A 16729-nucleotide genomic window follows, 5' to 3' on the forward strand; every position below is an offset into this window, starting at 1 on the left:
CAGACAGACAGCAAGAGACACAGAGGGAGAGTGAGGGAGAGGTGAAGGGGAAAAGGCAGGGAGGGAGGGAGGGAGGGAACGGTGAGGAGAAGCACACAGTTGTACATTCATTAAACCCAAGATATGAAATGCAGTGGGATGACAGGGGTCAATCCAAAAAGAAAGATTTGAGATGTGAACAAGAGAGACCTTGAAATATTAAGTGGAAAAGTGAAAGATGAAGTGAGCGAGAGACGTGACAGAGTACCTAGGTATCACAACAATATGCCCTCCCTTTTACTGTGATTCAGATATTGACAATTTTTTTTAATTACAACAATATAACTTGAAAAATTAAGAGACACTCATCAAGCCAGGGATAATCATCCTTATCACTACTACTATTATTATCATCATTATTCTGTTTTCTGATGCTGTAAAGGTGATCACTCAGACGAAGAAAAAGCACTACTACGTATAAATCATTTGGTGAAAATTATAATCTATATTCCCTCTCAAAATGTACAGAAAAACAGAAGAGTGTGCTGGGCTGCAATAATAATAGTAATAATAACAATAATAATATCATAATATTCATCATTGTATGTACAGAAAATTCATTACAATCAATACAATCAAAACTGCCCAAGCTGAGCTGACATTCTGGAAACAGCAGGGGTAGCGTTATGGTGTGTGTATGTTTGTATGTATGTATGTATGTATGTATGTATGTATGTACGTATGTACTGTACGTGCGTGTGTGTGTGTGTGTGTGTGTGTGTGTGTGTGTGTGTGTGTGTGTGCACTTGTGGTAAGAGCTGCAGTGTGCGGTGAGTGAAACAGTGCAGTGAGTCATTGAGAAACATTCCAGGGGTCACTGTGGAGGTCAGAGGTCAGGTTACACCGCTGTAACAGTAGTAGGTGTAGTCTTTAGTGGCACAGGCCGAATCTTTGCACAGGTCCAGATCGAAAGGTCGTCCAATTTGAACCAGAACCACAGTGTGGCTCTGGGTATCGATTTGCAGCGTGGAAGATAATCAGTTAGTGGCTCACACAAGCATCGGGGTCAGCACAATGCTGCGCTCAACCAACAGGCTTTTATACGTTGCATCCTCGGAGTATTGCTGATGTATAGATTTGTGTGTGTGAAGGGTGGAGGTTATGCGTGATAATCGCCAGCCCCAGACAAAATGTGTGGGAGATGGAGTCCTAAAATAGTCAAAATAACACAAAAGGAAAATTACCGCTAGCATATATTTTATTTTAGATTTTATTTATTTATTTATTTATATATACAGAATGTATATGAAGAGTTCATTTGCAAAAACAGGTCAACGCCATTCTTAAAATGATTAAACAACACCCGTTTGATACTCCCTGGACTGCACGTACACAAAACATTTTTGAGGTCATTTATGTGAAAATTACCAGATATGTTTTAGTTGTGATTGATAGTAAAAATTGACCAAAAATAAATAAATAACAATATAAATACATCTAATTTGAAACCATAAAAAATTCAAACGGAGATACCTGTTTTTGCAAATAAACTCTTCATATATATATCTGTGGGGGGGTGGGGGGGGGGGGGGGGGTAAGTTTATAGAGTAACCATCGAGTGAGTCTGACCTCATCGTGAGCCACGTGATCGGTAATGTTTGACCGCACTGTCTTCACTCTGCGGGTAACGGTGGTCAGGGAATGTGTAGTAGAGAGAGGGTGCGGCGAGGGGGGAGGAGCTTGTGCGGCAGACGTCTCGAAGTCAGTCTGGGGGGAGGAGGGGAGGAGGGGGAGTGACGGGATCAAGGCTTGCGTCTTCGCCTATGGATCGACTCAAGGCCGGTATGTTGTGGATTGTTTCGATCTTCATGTTGTAAGGATTTGATCCTGTGTGCAATACGTAAAAACACATACAATCTTTCTTCAAACGCAAAATAGTCTCATTCAGACCAGTATTACACTATACAGTCACATTACTATCTTGTGATTTTTAGAACTGGTGCACACCACATATCAATTTCGGTGGGGGTTTCGGTCAGGCGGGTTGAATTACATTAGCTTGTTTACATTGTGCCATTGAACATTTAGGTGGAGAACTTCTGCCTGTTGGTGGCTATAGGTCACATTATGGCATTGTGTGTCGGGAGTATTATAGTGTGTTGTTGTGCGTAGTGTTTTGTAAGCATACATTCCTTAAACTAGAGGTGTCAGCAGTTGTTGTGAGTATCTGAGAGTGTGTGAGTGGTGAGCCGGTTGTTGTGGTTTCCATGGGAACTGGTGCAGATACGGATAGAGATCAGATCTGGCTCAGTAGCGGCGGGGGTTGCCGCCGTCCCTGCCCTCCTTCTTGATGATGATTCGCTGGTCGTCGCCGGCGTCGTCGGGCGAATCCACCACTTCCTCGTCCTCCTCCGCCTCTCCCTCGGTGTCGGCGGCGATGCCCATGCGAGACTCATAGGACTGCGGGGCGAGGAAGAGCATTTCGTTCAGACAGAGGGTGAAAACAAGGGCTGTGATCATCGCCATGATTGCCACTGACCGGCGACATCAATAAACGATCGGGTTTATTACCTCCATAGGGTTGACAATGATGGTGAGGGCAGAGTCGTCCCATTGGCCGTTGCCCTCCTTTGCCCCGCCCCTGGTGCCTTCCCCACGACGGTGGATGGAGCGGATTCGGAAAACGCCGAGGACCACCATGACAACCAGGAAACCCACGCACACCATGATGATGACGGTGGCTGCTCCCGGCACCACTGTCCGGAAAGCAGAGAGATGAGCATGTACAATAGACCTTATTCGATTGACGTCACTCACGTATGGGCACGCCCACCGCCGCCATATTCTCGACATAGCGCTGCAGCTTTAAGTGGCAACCTATGTGAGAGCAGCGTTTATAGGAAGCTAGCTGCTGTTAGCGTTACCTGTATCGTTCCTGTTGTGTTCGGATGGTGACCTGCGTTACACACGGCTGTAGTAATGACAGCAATAAAGTCCACGTGGTTTGTTTCTATCTCTACCGTCCACAGACGTGAAGGGAGCGAGACGGAGGATACGTCAGCAGCACAGGAGATGTGTGGATAGTTAGGAGAGACAGGTGAAACTTTCTGACAGCTCCTCACAGCAAAGTCTGTTCACCTCGCTTTTTCTTTTGTTTATTATTACAGGCATTAACGGCAGCATACAAACAACAACTCTGGGTTTTTTATTGCTGTCATCACTATCGCTATTTTGTAATGGAACAGAAACAACAATAAGGCCGTTACTATAGTTGTCAGCTGCAGGATGGTATGTCAACAATATGGCGCTGTCCGGGGTTAGCCAATAAGGTCTATACATCATCCTAATTGAAAGCACATGGGGGAAAGCTGGTGAAAGTGAAATGTCACCTGAGTTGCGGTGTGGATTGGGCAGGGTGTGTCCACTCAGCTCTCCAGAGTGGTGGGACGGATGGAGGAACTGCTGCTGCGAGGCCAGCAGGTGGGATGGGTGGTACAGACTGTCCAGAGAGTGGAGGAAGTTCACCTGAAGAATAGAAGTTATAGAGATATATTTGACCTCATTGGCTAGGTTAGTGCAGTCTAACAGCTATGGTTGCAGAGCTTGTGGCTCTCTTTTTCACGCCAACAAACACAGCTACTTTCTGAAAGATGTTTCATCTTCATGTCAACAATGCAGGTGTTAATTCATGACTTTGAAGTAATCCCAAATGAACATGCCTTTTTTCATGTTTTGTTAAGCCCCCCCCCGACTCCAGGCATCTTATTTCTAGATTTGTGTGTGTATTTGATGGCTGCACCAGAGCCCCCACTGAGAGGATAAGAGAGGCGTGGCAGGAGGAACTTGGTGTTGATTTCTCAGAAATGATAGGGTCAGGAGTCTATCTGTGGTTAAACTCTGCTCAATCAACAGCAGACACCAGCTGATCCAATTTAAAGTCACTCACCGTCTTCATTATTCCAAGTCTAAGTTGCACAAGATCTACCCCCCGGTCTCACCACTTTGTTATAGGTGTCAAGTGTTAGAGGGTACATTGTCCCATGCCTTTTGGTTTTGCCCTTTATTATCTACATTTTGGGCCCAAATATTTGATTGGTACTCCAAGGCCTATAAAGTAACCCTTCAGCCGGAGGCGGAGCTTGCCATCTTCGGCTGCTCTGAATCTTCTCTGCTCCTTCCTACTGCTGTGCAGCAGTCTCTGACGCAGGGGACGACCGTCACCAAGAGACTCATCCTGAGGGAGTGGAAGTCCCCCTCCCCACCTTCTTTTCAGCTATGGCTGTCAGACATGGTTTCTGTTATATGTATGGAGAGACTCAGGTTCCTGAGGACCAATTCACTTAGGAAGTTTTCTACCATCTGGGACCCATTTATGGCCTACTTGGACGAGGTTGGGGGCAACGGGTAACTCACCCAACTGATCTCTCGTTGACTCCTCACACTGGATTCTATATATCATGGTAGCACCTCACTATGATGTTGTAATGTTGATATGTGTATGCTTTTTCTTTCTTTTCCTTTCCTGTGACTGAGCTTGTTTGTCTTTTCTTTTAATTTTTTTTTGTTCTTGTGTGTCTTTATTGCATATAAAAAATGAAAAAAAAAATATCTAAAAAACAAAACAATGCAGGTGTTTACGTGAACGACGCTCATCCTCACCTCCAGAGTCAACTCGTTGCTGGTGTACCTGCCGTTCATCTCAGAGCAGGACAGGCGGAACCTCCTCTCGAAGCGGGCGGAGCCTTTGGCCAAACGATAGCGGACCGAGCGGAGGACATCCTCGTACACAGAGATGGATTCGGCGCCTAGGAGGGGAGAACGAACGCAGGACAGGAGACGAAGACAATGAGGCGATACTGAGATTATAATAATAGAAAGGATGAGAGACGTGCTGCCGTCCATAGCTCCGACTGTAATTGGCAGCTGGAGGGAGCTGGAGGGGGGGTGAACGAGTTCTACATTTTCATTGTAAAGTCTGAGCATCATCTTTGCATTTTGGCAAAGTGCCAACAGTGCAGACATTTAAAAAAGTTAGACGAAAAAGATAAAACTTTGACAGGAGGAGTTTTTTCTTTCTCTTTCTTCTGCGCAGCTATCTATACCTGTGATGGCGATATAGGCAGTCGTGTTGATGATCTCCAGTCCCCTCTCTCGTAAAACGTCCATGTCCACCAGAAGCTCCTCCCTCTCTGGGTTTAGCTCCTCCCCCAGAGGTTGGACCTCACAGCCGTCCAAAGTGTGAGCCACAGCGTCTGACATCAGAGCTAAGGGAGGGAGAGGGCAGGAAACAGACGACACAATCATGATCACTGCGTGAGAAACTAATTTGGGCGTTAAATCTCCACAAATTAATTTTTTAATTAATCCAATTAATTTTGGATTTAGAGACGGGACTCTCTCTCTATCTGCTGACAAGACTCACCTCCGCCCTCCATCCCCTGGGCGGCCGTGTTGACGGCGTGAGACAGGGAGCAGACGATCCGGAGCTCCGGGAAGAGGGGCACGCCGCGGGCGCCTTCGAACTCGGGCGCGGGACGGGCCAGGTGGGGACCGACCCCGGACAGAGAGATCTGAGGGGCGTCGGGCTGCAGGACCACCAGGTAGCCCTCTAACTGCTTGAGGGACAGGCAGCTCTCTTCATTGAAACATCTGGGCGGGAAAAGGAAGAGGTGTGTGTGTGTGAGACAAAGAGATAAAGAACGAGAGGAAGACTTTTCCCTAACTGTTTTAACGCCAAAGCTACTGTCTTTTTCATAATAAAAAACGAAGTGACTGAGTGATGTTTACAAAGTTATATATACAATATTATATATTGCATATATTTCTTTGTTTACAAAAAAGGGATAAAACGTCTTGAAAAACATACTCTTATCTCCAGCATTAGAATTTAGTCTCCTAATTCCAGTATGACTGTTGTTAACGTTGGTCCATTTTGTGACACTGAAAACAGCAAATGTCAGAACACGAACTAACGCAATTTTCCTGTCAGAAAGTAAGAGCAAAGCAGACTGATGAAATGCTACTTAACCCATTGATACCTGATGCAGCATTTGTGTGTGTATCCCTTTAAGACCGTCTTAAAGGGATACACACACAAATGAGGGATATACACGCAAATGCTGCATCAGGTATCAATGGGTTAAATATATTCACCCATTTGCACAATAATTCAGCATCATATCATAGTGCTTTCGGTGTGTGTGTGTGTGTGTGTGTGTGTGTGTGTGTGTGTGTGTGTGTGTGTGTGTGTGTGTGTGCATGTGCGTGCGTGTGCGCGTGCGTGCGTGCGTGCATGCGCACACTGGCACCTTCGTCACCATTAGGCACGTTAGGCAGCAGATGCCCCTCCACTTGGAAATCAGGAGGTATGAAATTGTCTTTTTGCCCTTCCAATTTTCACCTAAAAATCTAATATTTGAACTTCAATCTCTCAATCTAAAATAAAAGACGACTGTTTCTGCATTTTGCATATAGTTGCTTTTGGATTGCTGCACCCGCTTTCCAAACAGAGTGGTATAGTCCATCATCCTGCACTAAAAATCTTCTTCACTACGTACGTACCGCAGATGATGCGATCGCTCTCTGAAGCTGTGTTTAACATTTGGCAAAGCTATATAGCAAAGCTAAAGTCAGATGATTTCAACAGATGATTGAAGATAATTGCCTCCTGTTAGCAGTGTCAGCGCAGCAGTGACAGCACAGCGGCAGCGACGCGCGTGCCAAAATGAAAGGATAGTGTTAGAGAATATAAACTATAGAACTATGATGTCGTTGTTGCTGTCGGGTGGAAAACTTGTATCTCCAAAAATTTTGGAGATAAAAATTTTCACAAGGAAGAAAAAACTTTCACATTTGAACATAGTGTAATAGTAATAACAACATTAATAACCAGTAATATAACATATTTCGCTGGTCCAAAGTCCCTGAAACTGAGACGCCCCCCACCACTGCTCAGATTTGCACCCCCCCCCCCCCCCACCCACACACACATTTACACAAAGTTATGCGTCCGTGTGTGTGTGTGTGTGTGTGTGTGTGTGTGTGTGTGTGTGTGTGTGTGTGTGTGTGTGTGTGTGTGTTAGGGGTGTCAAAAATAATCGATGCGGACGTGCACGATTCTGCATCGATTCACAAATGTCAAAAATCGATTGTTTAAAAAAGAAAAGAAAAAGAAAAATGTAATGATCGAATAACAATATAATGGAAGTACATGCAGTTGTTTATTTGGATCATGATACAATGCAATTCCAAATGCACTTTTATTTTAAAAGTAGCCACACAGTGAGAAAAAAAGAGAGTGAGAAAAAATAAATCATGTATTGGGGGAAAAAAGTGATGCATCGATTGAAGATGCATCGAGATGCATCGACAATCGCAATCGAATCGAATCGTAGCCTTCTGAATCGTAATCGAATCGAATCGTGAGGCCAGTGAAGATTCACAGCCCTAGTGTGTGTGTGTGTGTGTGTGTGTGTGTGTGTGTGTGTTTGTGTGTGTGTTAGATTTCCACTATCTGCACGAGCGAGCAGCTGCTTCTATCAGCCCTCTCCAGAAGGGCCTGCTGTTCAGCCATCTGGGTAACTACTGCCCTCAAATCCATCTAATCTGAACACGCACACAGTCAAACATGCTGGGGGGGGGGGGGGAGCTGGGGGGGAATCAAAGTCTTGACCTGAATCCAACCAAAAATGCTACCAAAAAACACACAGCCAAAAGCCCCATAACCTTGAGTCAGTGGGATCTTTAAAACACTCAGAAAAATCTGTGGGAAAAAAAGGGGGGGGGGGGAACTCTAGCGCCGACTAGTGGCCTGGTAATCATTCTAATCTTATAATAAACATGCAGCAAAAATAACAGTCCCTCAAGACAATCATAGCTGTCAAACCTGCTCGTTACATAACAGCTGTTCTGTCTGCTGCTTTCAGCATGAAGACACGATATAGAATCAAATGATATGCACTCTGCGCTCTACTTTCCAAACTGAATTAATATTTCATCAACAAAAAGTGGCTGCTAAAGCATTGACCCGGAATCTATTTTTCTTCTTTTTTTTTTAAATTATGATTATGACACAGACTGAGCCACTGTCAGATGTTTTTCAGGGATTGGTTAAGGTGCTGAACAATCTGGTGTACAGTAACGGGGCACAATAGGCGCAGTGCCAGTGGTCAGACGTTGGTACTAGGGATGTTCGATATTGACTTTTTTACCGATATCCGATAATGTCCAACTCTTAATTTCCGATACCGATATCAACCGATACCGATATAAGCAGGCTTTTTTTTTCACCAAAATTTCAGGTAACAAGTTACATAATGTAGCTTAATGTAGCTGAAGAGTTTAATATATAATAATGTGCATGTTGTGTTAAAGTTCTAAGTGTTATTGGGGCAGTGGTGGCCCAACGCTTATAGAGAAGCGAGCTTGTGACCAGAAGGTCGTCGGTTCAATCCCCGGGACCGGCAGGATAAATCTGGGTGGGGAAAGTGAAAAGGCAGCGCTTGCTGCCTCCCTCATTACCACCACTGAGGTGCCCTTGAGCAAGGCCCTCAACCCCAACCGCTCCAGTGGAGCTGATCAGTGGCCAGCAGATCAGACTGTGGTTGTACTGGTCAGCTTCCAGGTATGAATGTGAACAGGGCACTCCTGAAAAAGAGAGCATTGCTCTGTGAGACTCCCCCTGTATTAAAAAAAAAAAAAAAAAAAATATCGGCATGAAAACCGATATTTTCCGATATTACATTTTTATGCTAATATCGGCCGATAATATCGGACATCCCTAGTTGGCACTGTTTTTGTTTTGTCACACAATATGATGAAGGTACTTGGTCTTGTTAAAGACCATTCATGCAGTATGCAGTTATTCAAAGATTTGACAGAATTCACTACGAGTCACTAAAACCACAGAGGCTTTTTTTTTTAACTCTACTTATTAATTTCACACATGCAGAAAATGCAATGCATGCAGAAAAATCAGGGTGGCAGTATATGACTTCAAGTCTGGCTTTTCAAAATGAAAACATTTTGGCATCCCGATTAATGTTCACTATTTACGGCATTGATTGTTCACTTTTAATTGATCTATGCTAAAACAAATGGGCATGCAAAAAAAATTAAAATGTTTATTAAAGTTAAATAATGTTTCGAGGACTACATGCATTGCCGTTGTCAAACCAGACAGAGAGAATCTGACACCTACAAGGATAGAATCCAGATCAGGCCCGTATCTAGCTATGAGAACACCGAGGTCCGGACCTCGGTAATAATTTCAGAGAAAAAAAAATAATTTTTTCCTTTTTTTTTTTTACAAATGTAATTAAAAATATTTTGCAGTGCACTATGTTCCTTTCTTGTTTAAGAATGTTTCGGGAAATGAAAATGCAGCCTATTTAAATAGAATTATTATAAGGAAGTTACATGCTTGTAGGCTAGAGAAGAAGAAGAAGCGCGCATGCACGCACATGTTGTGTTGAACCAACCAACAACCAATACAAATTGTTTAATCTGGCAATAAAGAAATGTGAACTTGACATGCTATTTTAATAGCCTACTCAAAAATGCACCTCCCACTATACAGCAAAGAGGGGAGTCAATGTTTCTTGATATATGCCATTCAGATCAGAATAATTAGTCTAGTCATTAAGTTTGCTGATAATATTTCTATCATGTTAAGTCTGTGGGAGATATAGCATTATCATCATGCTATATATCTCCCTCTTTGCTCTGAATGAGTGAGAAAAGGAGAAAATACTGAATAATTACATCACAATCCTAATGTTAATTAAAAATGAGATATTCTTCTAAATATGGCTAAAAAAGGTAAAAAAAAACATTTTTTTTAATTTTAAATTATATATTACTCTAAATATGGCTAAAAGGGGGGGGGGACCTCAAATTTTGCACTGCCGAATCCGCCTCCCCTTGCCATGTCTGGACCTCCACAATTTCGAAACCCTGGATACGGGCCTGATCCAGAGATGATGGTATTGTGAATCATAACAAAGAGATGAGCTATTCCTCGTTATCTCCTGGTGTGACACACTCAGTGTAATCATCTTCCATGCCACACCAGTCCTTATCATAGAGACACGGCAACGCTCCATGATGAGTTCAATGTCCAAGGGGTCACAGAGTCATGTTTCATAAGACCCCAGCCTGCTAACGGAAAAAAAAGTCCAAACTCGGATGATTTTACACACTATTAGCTATCATCAATCTGCATTTCAGCAGTCATTTTGTGATGAAATGTTGTGATTTACTTTTTTGTTGTGCCCACTTTCCCCCAACTTGCCTAATCTACTTTGACTTCAGTTAGTGATTTCAGTTAGTGATTTCAGTTAGTGATTGAATGGTGAGTCTAGAAAGAAGCCCTTGCTCTTCTGAGGCACTGGCACCAAAACCTGAAGTGTGCTGTATTAGAAAGATTAAAATGTTTCTACTATCAAACTGGAAATAATCTCAATGTGACGTAACATCATTTATGTTTGACCACTTGTCAAAAAGGAATGTGGGGGGGGGGGGGGGGGGGTCACCATTAAATAATAAATATACCTACCATGAAATAAAAGATACATTGCAAAAAGCCTGGCCTGTAAGAATAAACAGTTAGGTTGTGTGTCGATACGTGCCATGAACGTTTCCGCATCCCCGCCGAGAATTGCATCCCCAACATATTTCGGGGCTGTTTTAACTTAGAAATCAGGGAGGTCACGTCTACCCAGACAATTATATCACTTTTAAACAGTTACATTTCTGTATAAATCATTACAATATGCTCCCGTGAGGTGGGGATGCTGCCGGGCGGGGGGTGCAAAACTCGGCATAACACCTGGACAAATGCGCAAGGCAGACTGGTATCTTCCCTGCCTTAAGGCACACGCAAACCACACACACACCTTTATGCAGTATGGCGCTAAAGTGTGACTGTGTGTGTGTGTGTGTGTGTATGTATGCGTGTTGCGTGTGTGCATGTTCATGTCTGTATGTGTGTGTGTGTGTGTGTGTGTGTGTGTGTGTGTGTGTGTGTGTGCGCGTGTGCGTGTGTGTGTGTGTGTGTGTGTGCATGCGTGTGTGTGTGTGTGTGTGTGTGTGTGTGTGTGTGTGTGTGTGTGTGTGTGTGTGCATGCGTGTGTGTGTGTGTGTGTGTGTGTGTGTGTGCGCGTGTGCGTGTGTGTGTGTACACATGCATACGTACCTGAGAGACGTGGTAAGTTTGAGGGGTCTGACTCCAGGTGTGGCGAAGCGTAAAGAGTTCCTGTAGGTGACCTGCTGAACGGCGCGGTTAAAACTCTCAATGTCGTCTCCCTCCAACACTAGCACCGACTGGCTGGGGTTCACATGGACCTGCAAGGTCAAAGGTCAAGTTTGAAACTATAGTTATCCATTTGTAATAAGAATTCAAACTTCCAACATTCAAACTTGATGTTTTCATGCTATAGACCAAATCAGCGGGATGTTTACATTTACTTCCGGGTACCCCTGAGGTCCACACATTATAATGGCGGTGGACGGCACAAACTGACGTGTTGAAGACAAAAACAGACAAAGAAGACAAAAATGGTTCGTCCGTGTTGTGTTGTTGTTTAATATCATTCATAACAACACTTTCACTAACGTTAGTGGAGACCAGACTAGCTAATTTACCTGTTGGACCAGACTAGAGTAGACTTGAAGCTAAATTAAATTGACGTGGCGTCAGTAGCTCTGTCTGTACCAGGCTCTTTCTCGCCGAGAAGAGCCTGGTGACGCGAGGTTACTCTGTCTGTAACGTTAACGACTCTGCAAAAAAACAGCGAGTTTGACAGACAAACAAACGTTATTAGCTAGCTAACACTACATAAAACAAACACAGAAGAAAGGCTAGATACGTCGGACAAGCATGTTTACCAACCGTTTAACCATTTAAATTGAAAGTAGTCGGCCGAAAACAACGAGAGGGTTTGACAGCATTTATTTGACAACACGCACATTTAAACCTGCCGCCTTCCCCAAGTGGTACCCGGAAGTAAATTTGTTTACATGGTGACGTCACGGTGATTTGGTCTATACGTTGAAGAGATCCCACAGTAAAGAAAAATAAACTATTTCCTCTGACATTTTTGACACCTGGCACTCACAAGCATCCTGTGTGAGTGGATACAGTAAAAGGGTATAAAAAGTTTAATGACACAATGACCATATTAGAGACACATTTAACACCATAAACCACAAATCCACATATAATGTCACGCCCTCAGTCTCAACTGGCCCCTAGGCTTTCCCTCTCTTTTGGTGTTGTGTGTGTGTGTGTGTGTGTGTGGTGCTGATTACAGGAGATTGGACCCTGGTGTGCTGGAGTGGAGGCGTCACCTGCACAGCTGCTGGCTATCTCAATCAGCCTACAGCCTGGCTACATATACTCCAGCCAGACATTTTGCCTACTAAATAGTATGGAAGTATGGGTATTGGAACGGGGCCCCAGTCTTCGCCAGATTATAGACAATGCTACGTCAGTCGTGTAAACCCGCTAAGTTCTCATTCAGTCTTGCTCCTTTGTTCCGTGCTTGTGCTAACCATCTCTTCATCTCCATGCCCAGGATCTCCTGCCTGCCTGTCTACCTGCATGCCACAGCCGATGGACCCCTGCTCTGACCAGGCCTGCCAGCCTCTACCACCAGCCACACCGAACCTTTAATTAAAAACTCTTTGTTACATCTTCAACTGCCTTGCCTGCTTCTCTGCTCAAAAGCCACCTATTATACCGGGTCTTAACATATAACAAGTACACAATCAGAAAAACATTTATCAAGCAGCTTTGAACATCTTCAGCAGCTTGGAATGATACGATTCCTTCTGGGTGAAGTGCAGTTCTGGCCATACGTTCTGACATCATGAGTAGGGCTGGTGTTGTGGAAGATTTTAGCCATATGACATTCAAAGATTAGATGAAAATACAATACAATACAATCATTCTGTTATCCCATATATACAGTATTTAGGCCTAGGATGGGCAATAGACCAGAACTGCGCCGCGTCTTCAAGCGTCCAGCGTCCCCTTCTTAGGGGAAACCCACCATAGTAAAAGACGGTACAAGAAGCCAAAACTACTTCAAACTAATATTTATTTGTGCTAAGGACCCCCTCGAAAACGAGATGGTTCATCTCAAGGGGTTTATCCTTCTAATAAATTTGAAATTTAAAATGGTTTAATTTGATAGAGATATGCCGAAGAGTTGCTGTGTTGTTATAGTTTCACTAACAATTAAAAAAAAAAAACGGGTCTGCAATAGATATGTTTTAATAGCGTAGGGGTGACACCATCAATGTGGACGATGCATGTAACCTGGTGGAAACTGGATACAGCGTTCATATAAGGCAAGTAGCTCGTGTCGATGTATATTGCGCATTCTATGGCCGGCCGAGTTGAAGTATATTGTCATGTCATGGTGTCTTTGGGTAATTTATAAAGGAAATTAATTCTGTTATTTTTCTATAGATGTTTTGGGTACTGCTATTTTACATTGAAGTCAACGCGAGTGGCTTGTGATGTCCCCTAAAAAGGGGCGCGGCCTTCATGTTTTGCAAATTACCCGCATGTGCTGTTCTGGGCAATAGTCAAATATGCCTGAAGTATTTCTAGAAGTCCATAGGGGGCAACATGGAGGACATGGTTTGAACAATGCAGTACCCATGAGGCCTGGTGGGGACACACTTGCAATCAGGTGAATAGTTTAGTAGGTAGAAGGTCACAGGGTTAAGCACCATGTTACCATGAACACGCTCACGGGCGGTCCGAATATGACCAAATGTGGAGCGAGTTATCAAAACCAATGAACATAAATTACGTAAAGTCGCATGTCCTCCATAAGCCAATGACTTTGTGCCTCAGAAAGAAGAGACTCCCCTGACACAAACGCTGACATTACTCCTCGAGACGATCAGGCAAGGAGGTGGCCATTATTGTTTTGTTAGTGCAGTGCTAGTAGCGTTCCTGATTGGCCAACTTGCGCTGTCAATCACAGCACAGTCGCTGATTGGCTCTCCCGCTCTGCAGCTTCTGCTAAACACCCTCCCAGGCTTAAGCCTTTGGCATAGTCTTCGCGCCCAGCCAAGCGCATAGGGCGCGCGGCGATTTTTACGTCATCGCACGGGGCGTGTCGGGGGGCGAGGCCTGAGCGCGGCGCGGCGCGTCCATGGAGATTTTTCTATCAGCGCGTCAGGTTTTGGCACATTGTCAACATGGACGCTTTTGAGGGAAGACTCCAGGGGAAAATGGTGGCGATTGAGTGCCAGACAGTCTGAATGAAATTGAATGTAACGTTCCCAATTCTATGTATTAAATTCTAAAAAACGACCCCCAACATTTGGGAAGGCTAAGCCACACAACTAGTTCGTTATAATCGAACGTCATGCTTTGAAGGCGATTTTACGACGATGAGGACGGTGAGGACTCAATCACAGCAGATCTCCGCTGATAAGACTACCACAGGCACAGGCACCTTGCTTCCTCCTTCAACGCTTCTCCACGAGATTTTATTCGTACTGCCCCCTGGCGTTTCAGAGCGAGCTGCGCACTGACTATGTTCTGTTTTGGCCCAGTGCGCCCCCCCTTCCGCGGAGCCCCGACTCCAGCGCGTGCACGAAGAGTATGCCAGACGCTTTAAGGGCCAGACCGTCACGCAGAACCAAATGAGATGTGAGTTCACGTGACGGGCTGGTTTACCAGGCTAGCTCTACACAGCCTTCTCCAGGGAAAAGCCAGCCAGCAGCATGAAAGTACTTATTGAAGGTGATGAGGAGGAATAACAGAGAACATCGTCTAGAAGGAGCTGCTGTAATCCTGTACTCATACAAACATTTCCATACCTGCGCCCACGGCTGCTCGGCTTTTCCCATTTCCCAAGTTGGACAGTGGTTCTTCCTAGGTGTGTTCATGAGCTTTTAAGTCGTAATGTGGAAACGACACAGACGCTACAACGAAGATATGTTGTATTTTATTACTCGGAGTGTTTAAACAACACGTCGATAGCTGTTTCCAGTTTTTGCGTGACAACAAAGAGCAATGGAAACAGTCGGGAACAGATTTTCCCGACACCACTTGAATGCGGCGCACGTTCCTTCACTGCCAGAAGGGGGAGACAAAATGCACTACAAAATTTACATATTCTAGCTCTAAATGTGTATACAGGTGAATGTAACTCTAGGCAAATCATACCTAGGCACAAGCCAGATCGGAGACCCATGGTAACAAGAGATGTGTAATCCTCACTCTCTATACTGCGACGGCCGTGTTACCTTCATCCCGGAGCCCAGAGTCTCCAGGTCTCCGAAGTCCAGGCCCTCCCTGCAGGCGTACAGACACTCCACCACGCTGTGAGGCTCCACGCTGCCCGGACGCACCGTCACACCCGACAGCAGGCCGCGGTAACCACCCACGTACTTCCCTGAGGACCACAGGTAAGAGTCGGGTGCAAAGTTATTAGTTAATAACTCAAATAAAACTTCAAACTAAAACTAGGTGTGGAAAAAGAAATTGTTAGCTGAAATAAAAACAAAAACTGTAGTTTAGAAGAAAAGGAAAAGTAACTGAAACGATATTGTGTGCTTACAAAATAAAATAAAAATACTGAACATGTGTTTAGTTTGTCAATTTGGTCCAATTTGTCAACACAACCATGAGGAGGCATTGGTGCATATGTTTATTGAGATTGGGATGTGTGTGAGTCAATCGCCTTAAAGTGTTACGTTTGTATTGTAATACCATGTGTAATACCTGTTGTGAACTTTTTCAATCTTGCCCCTGACAAATACTATATAATGATAATAATAATAATAACAATAATAACAATAATAATAATAATAATAATAATAATAATAATAATAATAATAATACTCAAACTAATAAAACAAATTGCTAAAACGAAACAATTTACAAAAACTAAAAACTAAACTGAAGCTAGCAAACCCACTATGGAAACTAACTGAAACTAAACTGATTTGAAAACAAAAAACAAAAACAAAATAAAAAAAAACGAAATAACTAATGAAAGATACAAAGCACAACCACTCACACACACACACACACACACACACACACACACACACACACACACACACACACACACACACACACACACACACACGCTATTATGGCAATATAACACACACCAAAAAAAACAGACACCCAATAGAGACAGTCCGCATGTCTGGGAACACCCATACAGGCTCTAGGAACGCCCACAATAGACGCTGGGTTAGCCTGGGGGCGGGGTCAGGGTGGGGTAAATTCCCCCGTTCTATCCATTCAGCAAAGTTAGAATTTAGCCGATAGCCCAGCCCAGGCAGACACGATCGGGGATTTAACCACCGCAGTGAACGCACATCTGAGCAGACGTCTTGTGTTCTGCTCTAGAACCCCCAAACCTGTAGTTTAGAGCCGCAGCACCGTCTTTTGGTGAGTCAGCCCATGAGATATATGGGCGGTTTTACCCCACTCGCGCGCCAGCCGTTTAACATGTTGTGGGCATTCCCAGACATGCGGACTGTCTTCAATGCAGCACCAAAACACTGTGCACCCTCACCTTGACAAAGGCAGTGTGAAAACAGAAATGGACTCACCTGAGTCTCCTCTCTCTGGGATGCTGTTGTTCAGAATCTCCTTCTGCGTCGGCTCTGGCTCTGCAGGGAACATCGGGCGAGGGAAGTAGAAAGAGAGCAAACAGTAAGAAAGCGTGAGAGATGTGAATGAATGAATGAATGAATGAATGAAAGC

At 44.2% G+C, this 16729-nt stretch overlaps 1 protein-coding gene across 1 annotated transcript in view; it reads right to left on the reverse strand.

Moving 5' to 3' along the window:
- Nucleotides 1-2286: 2286 nt before the first annotated feature.
- clstn3 (calsyntenin 3) overlaps nucleotides 2287-16729 on the reverse strand; it is a gene marked incomplete at both ends in the record, with an annotated part of 32719 nt that continues 18276 nt past the window's right edge. The window contains 9 exons of the mRNA XM_083661171.1: nucleotides 2287-2439; nucleotides 2551-2735; nucleotides 3369-3504; nucleotides 4639-4784; nucleotides 5082-5243; nucleotides 5402-5628; nucleotides 11174-11322; nucleotides 15253-15401; nucleotides 16576-16635. Coding sequence (XP_083517297.1) covers nucleotides 2287-2439; nucleotides 2551-2735; nucleotides 3369-3504; nucleotides 4639-4784; nucleotides 5082-5243; nucleotides 5402-5628; nucleotides 11174-11322; nucleotides 15253-15401; nucleotides 16576-16635 — 1367 coding nt within the window. The remainder of the gene's footprint in view (nucleotides 2440-2550; nucleotides 2736-3368; nucleotides 3505-4638; nucleotides 4785-5081; nucleotides 5244-5401; nucleotides 5629-11173; nucleotides 11323-15252; nucleotides 15402-16575; nucleotides 16636-16729) is intronic.

Source organism: Poromitra crassiceps (assembly GCF_964638095.1).
Source record: "Poromitra crassiceps genome assembly, chromosome: 26".
In the NCBI taxonomy this organism is placed as follows: domain Eukaryota; kingdom Metazoa; phylum Chordata; class Actinopteri; order Beryciformes; family Melamphaidae; genus Poromitra; species Poromitra crassiceps.